The sequence below is a fragment of the Sminthopsis crassicaudata genome, chromosome 4 (assembly GCF_048593235.1).
Source record: "Sminthopsis crassicaudata isolate SCR6 chromosome 4, ASM4859323v1, whole genome shotgun sequence".
Classification (NCBI taxonomy): domain Eukaryota; kingdom Metazoa; phylum Chordata; class Mammalia; order Dasyuromorphia; family Dasyuridae; genus Sminthopsis; species Sminthopsis crassicaudata.
This window is the reverse complement of record NC_133620.1, coordinates 38,053,985-38,070,041: the sequence shown is the minus strand read 5'-3', so window position 1 is coordinate 38,070,041 and position 16,057 is coordinate 38,053,985. Positions and strand designations below refer to the sequence as shown.

General features: G+C 36.2%; 1 protein-coding gene across 1 annotated transcript in view; it reads left to right on the top strand.

Annotated features, from left to right (window-relative positions):
* CLCA2 (chloride channel accessory 2) overlaps positions 1 to 12,989 on the top strand; it is a 47,122-nt gene extending 34,133 nt beyond the window's left edge. Inside the window, 4 exon segments of the mRNA XM_074266326.1 lie at positions 3,579 to 3,849; positions 5,608 to 5,778; positions 7,851 to 8,087; positions 11,458 to 12,989. Coding sequence (XP_074122427.1) covers positions 3,579 to 3,849; positions 5,608 to 5,778; positions 7,851 to 8,087; positions 11,458 to 11,900 — 1,122 coding nt within the window. The 3' untranslated portion in view covers positions 11,901 to 12,989.
* The last annotated feature ends 3,068 nt before the right edge of the window (positions 12,990 to 16,057 follow it).

Below are 16,057 nucleotides of genomic sequence, written 5' to 3'. Positions count from 1 at the left end.
AAAATAGTCACTTTATCTGCTTAACAGCATTGTATGAAAAGTGCTTTGTAAATATATGGATTATCAATATCATCATTACTATTTTGTTGTCCTATTTTTCAATGGAGCTGAAACAAGTAACTATTTTACTTTTATTCCTATATGTTTGCCATTTTGTGACTTTTGTGCTACTTCTTTTAGCTGAACAAAAGTACTAGATTATGAACATCTGTAAACTCACTTTAAAAAACATCCTTAATGCAGTGCAGGAAGACATGACAATAGTAATGATTTGCCTTTTACTCTATTCCCATTTTATTTTAAACCTCTCTTCTAAGTTTCTATATTTTGAAAGCTTTTGTTTCTTTGTAGATTGGAGATTTTGAGTAGTTGTCATGGCCACTTCTATTAAAATGTTTTTCTTTAGTTTTTTTTTTTTAATCCATGTTATATATGATCATGTGGACAAAAGTTAGATATATGATAATGGTCCAGTTTCAATACAGCTTTTTGACTGAGTTCATCAGGACATTTTTGAGCCCTGAATTTGTGTGTGTGTGTGTGTGTGCGCAGATATGTATTGTGTAATTGTATTGTGCATACATGCATGTATACATGTATGTGTATATATGTGATTTACATATGCATCAGTATACAGTTGCAGGAAAATATATTTAAACAGCTATATATATATATACATATATATATTTATATATAAGTATTCTGTATTTCTACACACATGTAATTAACAATTTAAATATAAGCAATTTTTAAAATTACATGTATTTTATTGTCTGTATTAAAAAACATTTTTCTGAGAAGAGGTCCATGGATTTCATTGAACACTGGCAAACAATGTCTCTCTCTCTCTCTCTCACACACACACACACACACACACACACACACACACACACACACACATACAGATTAAGAATCTCTAAATAGACCATGAAAGCTGTGGATAGCCCTGAAATGCCTGAAGGCCACCACTCAGAAATTTGCAATCCCACTACTTTTCTCAGATATCTCCCTCTTAAAATATGTCTGTATGGCAGTGCCAGAAGGCAAGGGTATAATCCAGAAGTGGAATTCTTAAAATCCAGATTTAATTTGTTCTAATCCTAGATCAACCATTAGCTTTGGGATCCAGGCAAGGCACTCAGCCTTCATGGACTAAAAACCTTTTGCTTTTTATAGGCAGATGGGGTTAGATCTCAAAGATCTTCCCCAGGTCTCAAATTTTCTGGGTTTATTATTCTAAGTCAATGATTGGCCATACTGATCTGGGACACAATTCTTTTATAACAATGGTAAAAAGCCTGTTGAGGAAATGTAACTACAACAGTTAGTTTTGAAAAGCAGTTAAAAAAATTAAAAAAAAAAAGGTTCAGTGCTTTATCTCTTACCACTGGCTCAGAGCTGAATCACTTGATATGAAGTTTTGAGATTTTATCATACACTCCCAAATTCCCAGTGTGAATCAGTGTGCTCAATCTTCATGTTAAATATCAGTGGCTTATTGTGCCCACAGCTGATTAGATTCTGAGGCAACTGGATATGGAGGAAGTTTTGTAGAAGAAGAAAAGTATGAGGATTCCAAACAATGAATTAAAAATGGAATGAAAAATAAAGAAAAGTCTTCCTATAAGACTTACTTTGCTGTGGTTCTAATTTACTTTGATTTGGTAACATACTTTTCAATTAGCTAAGGTCCTTTCTAGCTCTAAATCTTGGTTTTGAATCCCAGATTTAGAATTCTAGGGTTGCTTCAAGATGTCCCAATGTCAGAAAAAAACAAAACACAGAGAAAAAGCCTTATGGAATATATACCTCTAGGAACAAGGATCAGAAGTCTGGGGGAGAGATGGAGGTTTAATTATCTAAATTCCCTAACAACCAGGGAATGAGCTGTTTATATTGAATCACAAACCAATGCACAATGGAAATCAGAAGACTAGGATTCTACTCCCACTAATTAGCTGAGGAAACACAACATGAACTTTAATCTCTACGGATCTCATTTTTCATCTAGTAAGTAGCAAGGTAGCACAATGGCCAAAGCCTTGGGTCTGGAGTCAATAAAACCTGAGTTCAAATCCAGCCTCAGATACTAATTGTATGATCCTGGGCAAGTCACTTAACCTCTGCCTGCCTCAGTTTCCCCAACTGTAGAATGGGGATAATAATATAACCTATCTTTCAGTGTTCCAGTGAGGATCAAATGAAAAAATACTTGTAAAACTTAGCACAGTGTTTGATATGCTTGTTTGCTTTTCCTCCTCTTATATGTAACATGAAGCCAGGACAAGAGTATTTCTAGCTTTAGTAGTTCATGATTTTATCATTTTTCTGATTTTATTTTTTTTAATGTGACTAAACTGTCCTTTTCAGCTTAGGAAAGTCCAGCTTAGGAAATGATAATAAAAGTGGAAAATGATATGACCTAAGCTATTTGGAAAGATTCTGGATCTGTGACTTTGTCAATAATGAGAAGTCCTGATATGAAAGCTCCTTGCATCAATGAAGATCTGCAACTCATCTGTAACATTTTAAAAATATTTTTTAATGAACAAAAATACATTTTTTCTCTTGTCCACATATCCTTGCCATTGGGAAAAAATAAGAGAAGAAGAAAAGAGAAATTTTGTAAGGAAATATGCATAATCAAGCAAAAAAGTATTCTTACATTGATTATGTCCAAAAATATGTATGGTCTCATTCTGGAGCCTGGGCTCATTAGGCTCCATGTCAAGAAGTGGGACAACATGCTTCAGCCTCAGTCCTCAATAACCATGCTTGTCCACTGAGTGAAATTTATTGTTTTAAAGGTTTGTCATGGGTATTGAGAAGTCAAATAACTTCCCCTTGGTCTTATGGCTAGTTTGTCAGAATCAAAACTTGAATTCAAAACTTCCTCACTCTAAAGTTAATCTTTTATTTACCTTCCCATACTACCTGCCACCCATGTTCTAATTATCTAGAACCCAGCTTCTTATACTGTGGTTTGCAACTTCATATGATAGTTCATAACTGAATGTGGAGGTCACAAAATTATATTATTAATAAATGATTTGTACACCTATTTGATATACTTATATAACCGGTATCACTTAAAAATTTCTCAGGCAAAAAAGGGATTGAGAGTGGAAAAAAATTAAGGAAGCCCTGCTCTAAGATTTCTTTTGCTTGAAATATATAACCTTCTATTTATTAATTCAATAAACATTTGTTAATTTCATATCATTCAGGGTTTTTTCAGTTATGGAAAAAAATTTTTTAAAGTTCATTTTCTCATTGGGTGTTAAATAGTCCAATTCATATTTGTGAATTACTTTATACTTGGAAAACTATTATAAAGGAAATCATTATCTGCAGGAATCACAAATGAATGAGGAACCTTTCCAAAACAAATGTTGGGTGCAGTTAAATTAATAACATTTAATTTAGTTATTCTTTAACAGAAATTCTAGTTTAAAAAAAATCGTCACTGGCATCTTTTTTGTTCTCTAACATGTAGGTAGGGCTCCATGTCTGTGCTGTAAGGGGAAAGGACAAGGTTTTGTTGTAGTTTTCAAAGCCATGCTCTCTTTGTGTCTCAGACTGGCCACTGGACTTGCCTTCTGAATAATACTCACAGCTCTCCACAAGCCCTCAAAGTGTCAGTGAGTTCTCGGGCTTCAGATGCCGCTGTACCACCAGTAACTGTGACAGCCCATGTGGATAAAGATGGAACCCATTTCCCACACCCCATGATCATTTATGCAGATGTGAAACAAGAATTTTATCCTATTCTCCAGGCCAATGTGATTGCTGTTATTGAACCAGAAATGGGAGAGCCTGTCAGGCTGGAACTGTTTGATGATGGGGCAGGTAACAAAGAAATGTCGTGTTATTTTTCATGTTTTTCAAAAAGTTTTCTTAGTGAATTAGTCCATTAGAGTGTAAGTTCTTTGAGGACAGGGATTGTTTTGCTTTTTTTTTTTTTTTTTTTTTTTTTTTATTCCCAGAGTGTAAGCTCAGTATTTGGCATGTAGTAGGTACTTAATAAATATTTCTTTAAAAAAAAAACTAATAAAACTTTTAAAAATTGAATCAACAAGCATTTATTAAATGCTTACTATGTACCGAACACTATCCTAGACATTAGGAATTCAAAAAATGAAATGACCCCTATTCTCAAGGAGCATACATAAATAAAGTAAAAAGTGAAGATCAATACTAAGAAGATTTTCATTTTTATTACTCTACTGTTTAAATTGTGTTATGTTTTTTAATATTTCTGAGCTATCAAATCCTTACCTACAAATTAAATAGCTACAGGTCAAATTTACACAAGGGAAGCAAACTGTTTATTGGGAGCAGGGGGTACTCTGTATCTCCAATTTGCCTATTTGTACATGGGGAGTGGGGTAGCAGAATGAGCTGGTTTGGACCTGCTTTCTCAGTATCCAGATTTCAGTTTCTCCATTAGCCATCTGGATAATTTTGGCATCTACCACTGTTACTATGCCAGGATACACAGGGTTATCTTGAGTTGAGAGAAGGTTCCTGCAGAGATGGGTTAGAAGCCGGCTCACTTGACTATATAACCTCCATACTCTACATCACACACTCTCTCCATCAATGGTGATCAGTGGCTGGTCTTCAGAAATAGTTATAGTCACAAAATGTCATGACCCTCCAGATAACCTGGGCATGAAACTCCCTGAACTTAGCTAGCCAGATCCACACCTACCATTCAAGTAGACTTGTACAAAACCAACTCCAAAACTACTAGACCCAATTGCCTTTATGTAAACAAGCTACTCTCTGATTCAATTCAATAAGCATTTTTAAACAAATTTCAAAAACTCTATGCTAAACACTAAAACTATAAATATAAATGAAAAATAGCATCCTCCCTGAGAGAATTTATAATCTGCTGAAAAAAATTCCCCCAGAGAGCTAGGCTTGCAAAGCAAAACAGAAATTAATTTATTAAAATTGTGATAACCCATGAAGGATGGGAATCAAAACAATCTTGGATGATTTTCCAATTGTTTCTACTTGTTCCTTTTTTGTCTTCCTTCTCCTCCTTCTTCTCCCTCTCTTCTCCCCGTTCCTCCATCCTTGCCCCTCTCCACCTCACCACTGTTTGCTATCTTTTTCAGCTACATATCACTTCTCCCTCTTAGAGGAAGCTAGGTGTTGGGTCTGAAAGACCTGTGTTCAAATACAGCTTTAGACAATTACCAGTTGTGTGACTTTGGGCAAGTCACTCAATATCTATAGGCTTATTACCTAAAGTGCTTTCCAAACCTTTAATTATTATATAAGGGCTACTGCTGCTTCTTTCTCCTTTTTTCCTCTTCTTTCTCCTCTTCCTTTTTTTCCTCCTCTCCCTTCTTCTTCATTATTATTATTACTAATGACCTACTACCTAAAACCTTGCAAGCAGACTTTTTTTTAAACTTAGTCATCAAGTCATCAAAGACAGGGCAAAATTCTATTCAACATAAGCTCAGAATAGTTCATACACTGATATAATAATCCTGTCTATTGACCTTATGATAGCTCTGATGTCACAAATCAGTAGCAGTGGCTTCCAGTGATATGTTATAGTCCTAATTCTGCTTTCTTTCTTTGCAGGTGCTGATATTATAAAAAATGATGGCATCTACTCCCGGTATTTTTTTTCCTTTACTGTAAATGGTAGATATAGCTTGAAAGTCCATGTCCATCAAGAGAGCCACATTAAGAGACTGTCCAAATCTATTCCAAGGAGCCATGCAATGTATGTTCCAGGTTATATAGTAAACGGTGAGAAATTCAGCCCTTAGAACCATACACATGGGAAGAGGTCTTTAGGCAAATGGTGGATTATTACTTGTTAGGAATGTTATAGAAAGGCATTCTTTTTCAAATACTAGTTGGACTTGATAGCTGAGTCTGTGAAATAATGCTGGCATTTCAAGTGTAATTAATTAATTAATACACCATGGGTATAGCATCTCATATGTCAGAAGTTGGAGCCAGGATAACCCAGGCTCAAGTTCCCAACTCTGATATGTGTTGGCTCTGATGCTGATCAAGTAATCAGACCTCTCCATTGCTCTGGGCAGTTCTCTATCACTAGAATTTGGAAAGTAAGTTCTAACCTACAATGATAAAGGAATTTTCTTCATCTGGGGGTACTTTTTTTTTTCTAAAGAATACCAGGTTGTGTTCTTGTCCTGATAGTACATGTATAATTATCTGAGTTTGTATGCTAGATTCAGCTCACCAAGAGTCAGGGACATGTTTAAATTTTGCATCTTCTCTACTTCAGGGCCTAGGTCCCTGTCCACAGAAGACCCTTATAAAGTTTGTTAAATGAATATTTTTTTCAAATGAATAAATAAGCCACAAACTATAAAGTCCGTTCCTAAGTAAAAAATCTAGGTGACTCATAACACTACATCTTTGATCTATGTTCTTTCCTTCAAGGAAAAGTACTATGGCAGTATAAGAAATATGTTTTAAATCATCGTCATCATTATTGTTTCTAGTTAGAAAGATAGGTTAATTGAGGATATGACAGCTAGAAACAGCTCAAGAACCAGCTGATAAATTTTCAGTGTGAGCATTTATTTATACCTTGGAAACTGGTACATGCTAAAATCAGGGCTTGGTTTATTGTTTTGTTAATTATCTAAACTAAGTGATGAACAAAATGCAGATTAAACTTAAAAGTATATTGAGGGAATACTTTTTACCCTAGAGAGCTAGTTGTTAAAAATACATTAAAATATTCCTGGTCAAGGTAAACAGAAAAAAAGTTTTAGTTTGCATTCATACAATTTAAAACCCTCTAAACAAACTTTTGTAAGGTTTTGATTCTCTGAGTTTTACTTTCCATGCTGACAAATTCATGGATCTTTTACATGTTTCTGCATTTGACATCTACTTAGATAACTTAGTAAACCCCATGCAATACATATGTATACACCCAGGAGGGTATCACATAGACAGACAGACATATATACGGTATCTACATGGTACAGTGAAAAGAGCAATCAATTGGAATTCAAAGGACACAGGTTCAAATCCTGCTTTTGTTACTATTTGTGTGACCTTGAAAAGGTTATTCATCCTTTTTCGTCCTCAATTTCCTCAGGAGAGTTTCCAAGGTTCCTTCTAGCTATAACCTATGCTCTGATACCTGCTGCTGCTTAGCAAAAAACTATGAAGTTTCAGGTGGATTTACATCAATTAGTAAAAGAATTTAAGCCCATTGGGTTCTGCTCAGAAGATCAGATTAATTATATTTATCTATCTATATATCTATATAGTAAACATATGTTGCATACATAAATGTATGTATGTACATAGGTAGAGATAGAGAAATCAATATTAATATCTTCTTGCAAATATCTGTTGCTGTTTAGTTATGTTAAATTTTTTGTGACCCTATTTGGGGTTTTCTTGGCAAAAACATTATTTCATAGATGAAGAAAGTGAGACAAATAAATGACTAGTACAGAGTCATATAGCTAGTAAGTATTTGGGGCCAGATTTGAACACAAGTTTTCCTGACTTTAGGCACAGCACTCTAACCACTGCACCACTTAGCCAACCCCTTAACTTCAAATCATTTAGATAATGTACTTGGGTTCCATGCAATAAAGTAAGCTAGATGTTCTGTGCACTTATCAAATTTCATATTAGGAAAAAACTAACATAAATAATCAACAAAAAAATTTAAATAACACTAACAAGAAATCATTGAGATGAGGCTAGTCTAAATCAATCTGCAGATGCAAAGAAGTCATTAAGTCCTTTATGATTCCATAATGATGTCTTTTTAGTGGAAACTGAGTCAAGAGTTGTCTGATCTGGTTTTGCCATCCCAGGTAACATTCAGATGAATGCACCAAAGAAGTCTACAGGTGATGGTGACATTCAAGTGCAGAAATGGGGCTTCAACAGGACAACTTCAGGAGGTTCCTTTTCAGTCCTGGATGTGCCAACAGGTCCCCATTTGGATCTGTTCCCACCTTGTAGAATCATTAACTTAGAAGCCATAAGAAAAGAAGAAGAGATTATTTTATCCTGGACAGCTTCCGGAGAGGACTTTGATCAAGGCCAGGGTATGTATTAAGTCCCATACTCATTTCTTTGTGAAATGGTATTTCTGCGACTAAATCTATTGATATTCGGGGAAAAATCTTTGTGATTTGAAATTTTAGTATTATGCTCACTAAATTTGGTTATTGTACAGGTAGTTGAAGTATAGATATCTCCATTCTGCAATTTTGTGTTCAGTCTTTTAGGTCCAGAAAAAGAGAGACAGAGACAGAAAGAGAGAGCATGCATATATAATTCATTCATATGTAAGTATGAAAATAGATACATAGATATATACATAGATAGGAAGATAGATGATACCATTCAGCTTATATATTGTGTAGCAGACACACACACATTTATGGAGGGAGAGAGGGAACACAGGAGGGAAAGAGAAAGAAAGAGGGAAGAAGTGAAGTAGATATGCTGATAGGTATGTAGATAGAACATTTATTAAGCATTCCCTGTGTTCTAGGATCTGTGCTTATAAGCACAGGGAAAAAAATACACAGAGATGACATGAAAACCCAAATTTTACATCCTAATGAGAAAAGGCAGTAGATGAAAGGTGAGACTAATACTGTTAGAAAGCAGCCATGGTTCCTTCCAATCAAATCAACAGATATTTATTAAGCCCCTACTGTGTGCCAGATACACTGGTAAATAGTGCGGATACAAAGAAAAAAGTGGAAAAAGTCCCAGTCCTCAAGATGCTGATTTTCTAATGAGGAGATGTATAAATGAACATATACACTCCACATACCATGCAGACCCAAGGTAGCTTTGGGGAGTTGGGGAAAAGGCATTAGTAGCTGTGGGGAACCAGGGAGAGCCTCATACAGAAGGTGGAATCTGAGCTGTCTTGAAGGAAACTAGGGATTCCAGGAGGCAAAGGTAAGGAAGGAGTGTATTCTAGGCATAGGGGACCTGGGATGGAGAAAGGATGGAGAAAGAATCTTTGAGAAGCCGCAAGGGCAAAGAGAAAAATAATGTGTAATAAGATTGGAAAGGTAGGATGGGGCCAAATAAAAGGAAGCCAGTGGAGTTTATTGAGTTGTTGGTAAGCTGTGAGTAGTTTCCTAAATCAGGGAACTCTTCCTTATGATCCATATTGGACCAATACTAATAAATTCCACTACTCTTCCCGCCCTCACACCCACCCAACTCTCTTTTCCCTAGATTCCATGTTGACCTCGAAGTCTTCCATTTACATCAACTCTTCCTCATTGCACCATATTTCTCAATGCTTTTACAACTCTCTCCCCCAATCTGTTTTCTTTCCATTATATTTTAAATGCTCTATTTCCTGATTCTACTTGAAATGACTTTTTATTTCCTTTCTATTTTGTGACAAATGATAAATGAAGAAGACATCCTTTTCCAAACCTGTGCCCATCTTATATTCCACTTTATGTTCTTCTTTACTTTGATCCTAAAATCCTCTGTCCACTTACTATATCAACAAATAGATTAGCCAACCAACATCCTAGGGCCATAGAACTAGAAGGGACTTATGAATAATCTAGTAGAATCTACTTATAAGATGGTTTTGAAAAGGCAACCTTGAATTGCCTCCATTACATACTATAAGTAGGCATCCAGGATTGCAGTTTTGTCCTTAAATTCCATGAGCCTAATCTCATGTTTCTGTCAAAGGCAGAAGGTAGTGAAACCTTGTGTTTCTTGTTTCGAAGTTCATTATTGCTATCACTAATGTTATGGAGAATGTATTGTGACCATCTGACTCTCTCCTCATCTCCATTTAGAAGGTAGATAATTTTATTTTTCCTTCCTTGCAGTAATGAAAGCTCAATGAAGGACTATATTAAAACTAATTAAAAGTTTACACTTCTCTTGCTAGGGGGAAATTTATTTAAATATCTCTCCAGATTGCCTACCATTATCTCCAACCATTTAAGAAAAGAAAAAGGGACCAAATCCATATATTCATTGCAATAGAGTCCTGCCAGTGGGTAGACTCCCTTTGCCCATAGAGATGAGCATCCCTCTTACAATTTATAGCTTCACAACTTTAGTTGGGAGAGTCAGCAAAATGCCTAAGTTCACAAAATCCAGAATATCTCAAACCTTGGTCTTTTTTTACTTCAAAACTGATTCCCTTAATCTTCTACATCAGCAGTTTTCAAATTTTTTGGCTCAGAACCTCTTTATCCTCTTAAAATTATTGAGTAAAATTATTCAAAAGATTTTTCTTTGTGTGTGTTTGATTCGGATAGATATTTGCCATATTAAAAATTGCAACATGTTGGTATTATTATAAAAATTGACTTCCAGATAGACTCTCAGGATTTCTAAAATGTTCCTAGACCCAGCTTGTCAAACTACTAATGTGCCATGCTCCCTTTCATCTTCAGTCAGATTACCACATTAAAAGAGGAAAAATAAGGTAGATTCATAGGAAAATTAACAGATAGGAATAAAAGAATTTTCCAAAGCTGGAATCTTATAGTTATCATCAAGACTGGTCTAAGAAACTGCATCCCAAAATATCACTTGATGAGAAGGATGGATAGGGAAAAAAGTTAATTACCTTATTTTGCGTCATAGACATTGAACTTGCAATAAAAGCTGGTCACATAACTATCATATATAAAGTTGTTCTATACCAATCTACCAAAGTCAGGCACTAGTGACTCATTAGGATGAGAATATCCACTTAGTCAAGAACAACCAAGAAAGATTTTCAAGATAATGTCACCATCTAACAAACAAGAATCCATTTGTGATCAAATACCTACAAGGAGTAAAGTCCAGAGTGAATCCCAAATTGCTTTCAGAGAGTTTTATGGCAATCCTGAGTTGACAATGCAGGCCTCACATAGGGTTAGAGTGAGTTCCTCCTGCCCCTTATTTGGCAAAAGTCATAGACTTCTCTTTTCCCTTTCACCCTGGATGATGGGCACTGCATGCCCAACCATCACCAGTCATCCTGATTTTTTTCTTGCCTTTGGGTTTCCAATATCAAACTGTTGCTATAGGCTCTGGCCTTGGTCCTCCACTTCATATGCCTGCACTGCAGAGCCTGTATTTTCCTTTTCATGGTTTCTGGGGAGTTAACTCCAGCCATGAGGATTAAGGGGTTATGGGTACCAGCAGAGGGGCTGGCAGGATTGGCGCAGATGGACTTCACTATGGAAAGGAACTGCCACCCAGGTCCTAGAACACCCTCTTCCCTCTCTTCTGTCCTTCCCTCAATCCTGCACCTTCCACCAAACATTTTTCAATAGAGAATTTACTCAGATTGGTGAAATAATTGCAATTGCTATATTATATTTAATTATAAGCTCTTTGAGGGTAGAGACTTTCTGCCTCTTTTTGTGCTTATCATAATATCTGAAATATTTATTGGTTGTTGGATGTTTCTAATTTCAGCTGCAAGTTATGAAATAAGAATGAGTAAAAATCTACAGAAAATAAGAGATGACTTCCAGAATGCTATTTTGGTCAATAGTTCTGAGATGATTCCTCAACCGGCTGGCTCCAGAGAGACGTTTGTCTTTACCCCGGCACTGTTGACCAAAGAGCAACAGCAGCAGCTCGATGGAGAAATGGGAGAAGCTGACAGAGTCTACTTAGCCATCCGAGCCCTAGATGAGACCTCTCTGCAGGGGCAGGTGTCAAACATTGTACAAGCAGCCCTGTTTTTCCCCCGAAATGCTTCTTCTGCTCCTGCTCGAGAATTTCTTATCCTAAAAGGTGTTTTAACAGCCGTGGGATTGATAATGACTATTTGTCTTATGATAGTCGTGGCACATTGTACTTTCAGCAGGAAGAAAAAATCACGGAAGAAGGACAACAGCTCAAAACTATTGTAAATAAACACCAGCAGGCAGTGGGTTATTTGTCAAACTGTAAAGTACCTTTCTGTCTGGAAACAGAGGCAATGGAATTTCATAAAAGCATACCAGCAATAGGAATAGGAACTGAAGGTTCCTATCATAAGTGGTGATTTTACTGATCTAGGGAAGTCCCAGGTGAGGAACTACTAGTGCAGTTCTGGAACTTATCTGCCAATTATAGTCTAAGAGAGTTGCCTAGACTGGAAGCTATCACTCACTAAGTATGTCAATGGGATTTCTTCCCTCCCAGGCCAGCTTTCAGGCCTCTGTGTAACACTGCCTCTCTTGCACTATGTACAAATAAAATTAAAACCCTACTTCATTGTTTAAAATATCTGCAATTTCATCAGTGCAGAGGTCTCTCCATTCACATAGATCATGATTCCTTTCTAACTTGATATGAGAAATGTTACACCCAACAAGAGTTCTTAACCTCTTTTCTGTTATAGTCTTCCCTGCCAGTTTGGTAAAACTAAAATATGTTGGATTACAAAAGAAAATCAATTTTAGTGAAATAAAGTCATCAAAATACATTTTTAAGAAACAAGTCCACAGATCTCAGACTAAGAATCCTTGCATTCTAAAGCAGTGTCTGTAAAAGTCAACTAAAATTTTGTGGGCAAGTTAGCTGGAAAACTCTGCCTTTCAGGGTTTGGGTTTAGGGCCTGAATTATCCAGTATGGCTAATATACTTAATGCAATTATTCAGTTAATTTAAGGGACTGTTAATTTCACCTTATTTGTATAGATAAAAACTCATTACTTAAGATGCTAAACAAATTCAAAATAATCCCAAAAGTCCACCTCAAAAAATTCTTGACTATACAATGCTATAAATCAAATTTTATCCCTACTTTATAAGATATAACTCTCTAATTTGTCATCCTTGTCTCCTAACCCCCACGGTAATAATTAAAATCTTTCAATTGACTAAATTTTTTGTACATTTTAACTTACATAAAGGGAACTTTTCAAGTTAATTACTTTGAGAGCAATTACTGAACAGAAAAAGACAAGTCTTTCACAAAGCTTTGCAAAAAATAATAAAGATAAAAGTGTTTTGAATTAATTTTACCATTGAGATACCATTGATTTTAGCCTATTTCAAGTTCTTTCTTTTCCTCCTCATCGCTTCTGGCTACACTGTTGCTGCTGGGTAACGCCTGGGAATGAAAGGTGGATTGTTGAGGTTGGGGAACAGTGGCTATCTTGGCCATGAAAATTTTGTCCCCCATGCCTTCTGCAATAATAATAGCCTGGTATCTTTCCCTCAGCTTTCTACATTTAAAATGATTTCCTCCCCCCATTCTAAATCACATCAACAAAGGCAGGAACATATTTAAAGATTTAGAGAACAGAGACCAAACAGTAAAATATAAAGATCTCTACATTTGCATGGGTTTGATTGCTATCTCAACTACTGAAGGTTGTGTGACCGACTGAGGCAGAACTCTGAGTCAATGGCACTTTATTAAAGAATCCATGGTCCTCTCTAATAAAGCAGACTTCTGATTTTCCTCATAATCTGAGGTGCCCTCTGCTTCTGGGATCTTTTTTTAATAAAATATAATACTTAAATATGCAAAAGAGGCACAGAAAAATACAGAATCCCATTGGTTAATAGATCTTGCTCTTGAAGGCCCAAAATGACATATTAGCAGTAGGGTCATAGGTTGAGTAAAGCATAGGGAATCTCCACTGACTAAGCAGTCATAAAATGGTCACCTGCCCATCCTGGACAAGACAGAATGATCCAGAGGTACAAAAATAAGTTGGGGGAGTTTCCAAAGCTAAAAGACATCACACCCATGGTGGATTTGGACTTGGAGTTTGAGCAAAACAGGATGGAAACAGCTTTATCAGCATTATTGTGATTGTGCAAATGAGCCTTATAACTTGTAAATGACTAGTGAATATTACAAGAAGTTTGAGGTGCCCTATAAAATCTATCTATCCCTTTATGATTGATGTAGACTATCAAACTGATTAATACTGATTGGAATAGAGTAGGGGTTCCAAATGAATTGTTTCTCACATTTCTTATCACCCACTAAAGCTCAATATATTTATCAACAAAATGAAAAAGTTTAAATGAATTCACTGAGTATTTATTAAGGGCTAACTTATGTATGGCATCATACTAAGTAGTAGAGATTCAAAGACAAATGAGACATTCCCTGTACTCAAAGAGCTCGTATTTTATAAAGGGATATAATGTGTACACAGATATGAAACTACAAATGAAATATGGAAAGGCATCAGAGAGCACTAATAAATAGGGGGACTAAAAAAGTTCTTGCATAGGATATGGTAACTGAGCTGAACCTTGAAGACAGTAGGGGATTCTATGAGGCAGATGAGGAGGAAGTGACTCCAGGTTATAGAGGTCAGCCTGGGGAAAATTACAGAGATGGAGTGTCGCATTGGAGGAACAGCAAATAGGGCATTTTGGCTGGAACACAGAGTACAGAAGGGCAAGTAATATAAAGTTATTCAGAAAAAAAGAGTTGGAGCCAAACTGCGAAGGGCCTCCAATGGCCCACAGAGAGCATCCAGGACCATCTCTAGTTGTCTTGATCTATATCTTGCCACTGGACTCAGATGGCTCGTGAGGGGAAAGTGAGGTCCTCCCTCACTGAAATCCAATTCACTTGCACGTCATGATATCACCTCACAGATATCATGGTCTTCTTTGAGAAGGAAGGACAAGAATCTTGAAGAACTCCTTCCTTTAGGTGTGACTTTCTTGAGGAGAAAAGTTTTTCTTTCAAACAGGCCTTAGGAAGAACAATAAGAATAGAAGGTATCTATGGCAATGCTTTCAAGTCTTATTCTACCTTAACAAAGTTCAACTCAACTTCACAAAGTTTCTTCCAGCAAGAATGCTGACTCATTTGTAACAAGGTATGGGAACAGATTTATAGACTTTTTTTTCTGTACCTGCATATGAAATATGAATCAATAATCCTCTTTTGTTCAGCTCAAGCCCACAGCTAAAAGTTTGGAAAGATAATCTCTCTGTGTCAAAATATATATAAATAATCTATATGAATTACTTGCTGTCTAGTGAGTGGGGGAGACGGGGAGGGAGGAAGAAAAATTTGGAAACAAGATTTTGCAAGGGTGAATGTTAAAAACTATGTTTGCATGTATTTTGAAAAATAAAAAGCTATTATTAAAAATCAGATATAAACATATATAGTGTGTGAATGTTTGTATATGTGTATATGTATATTTATCTATTTATAATAAAGATCAAATTATATACACTAAACAGCCAACATAAATAAGATATGATGGTAACTGGTGTGTGTGTGTGTGTGTGTGTGTGTGTGTGTGTGTGTGTGTGTGTGTGTATAGACATATAGTTGATGAAGTGTGAGAAAGTTAGTCTTGGAGAAACTCTAAGGTTACCCAGCGGTCAGAAAACAATCTTTAGTCACTAAGCAATAGAATTCAATGATGGGAACTACTCTATCCTTACCATTCCTTCAACGGTACCTCTAATATTAGTATATCAACTTAATCTTTGTTTCTCTTTCCTATAAAATTATCTCCTTGTTTGACTCTTTGCTAGATTCCCTTGAAATTAGCCTGCTGTCAAGCAACATAATACATCTTTGCCCTGAACTTGGAGACTAACTGTGTGAATTCTTTTGTCAAACTCACAACGTTAATCAGGGAACCCTGATATTGTTGGGGTACTTTCCACCTCAACATTTTGGTGCCCAATATGGGCCCCCAAGTTTATATCCTCTTTATTAAGGTAAGCCCTTTTTACCCCTATAGCTGGGGACACCACAAGCACCTAGGAAGGCTTTTCTGGGTTGTTGGGAGTTCCACACTTTGCAAATTTTCCTTGACTGGGGATGCTTGGACTTGGAATTTCTTGCCATTTCTTGGGAAAGTTTCTTCTTGACTAAGGAACCTTTGCCACTTTTTCACCCTCCCTGGGATGACAGAGGAAGCAATGGTATAAAGGACTAGGAATTCTAAGGCTTGTGGCAAAGATGGAACAATTCACTTCTATCTTTAAATCTACTAGAGAGGAATTGAGAGAGACACTGACCTCTCAGTTGTCCCTCTCTTTTCTACTCCTCTAGAGGCAAGGGATTCCCCATCTGCCCCCCTCA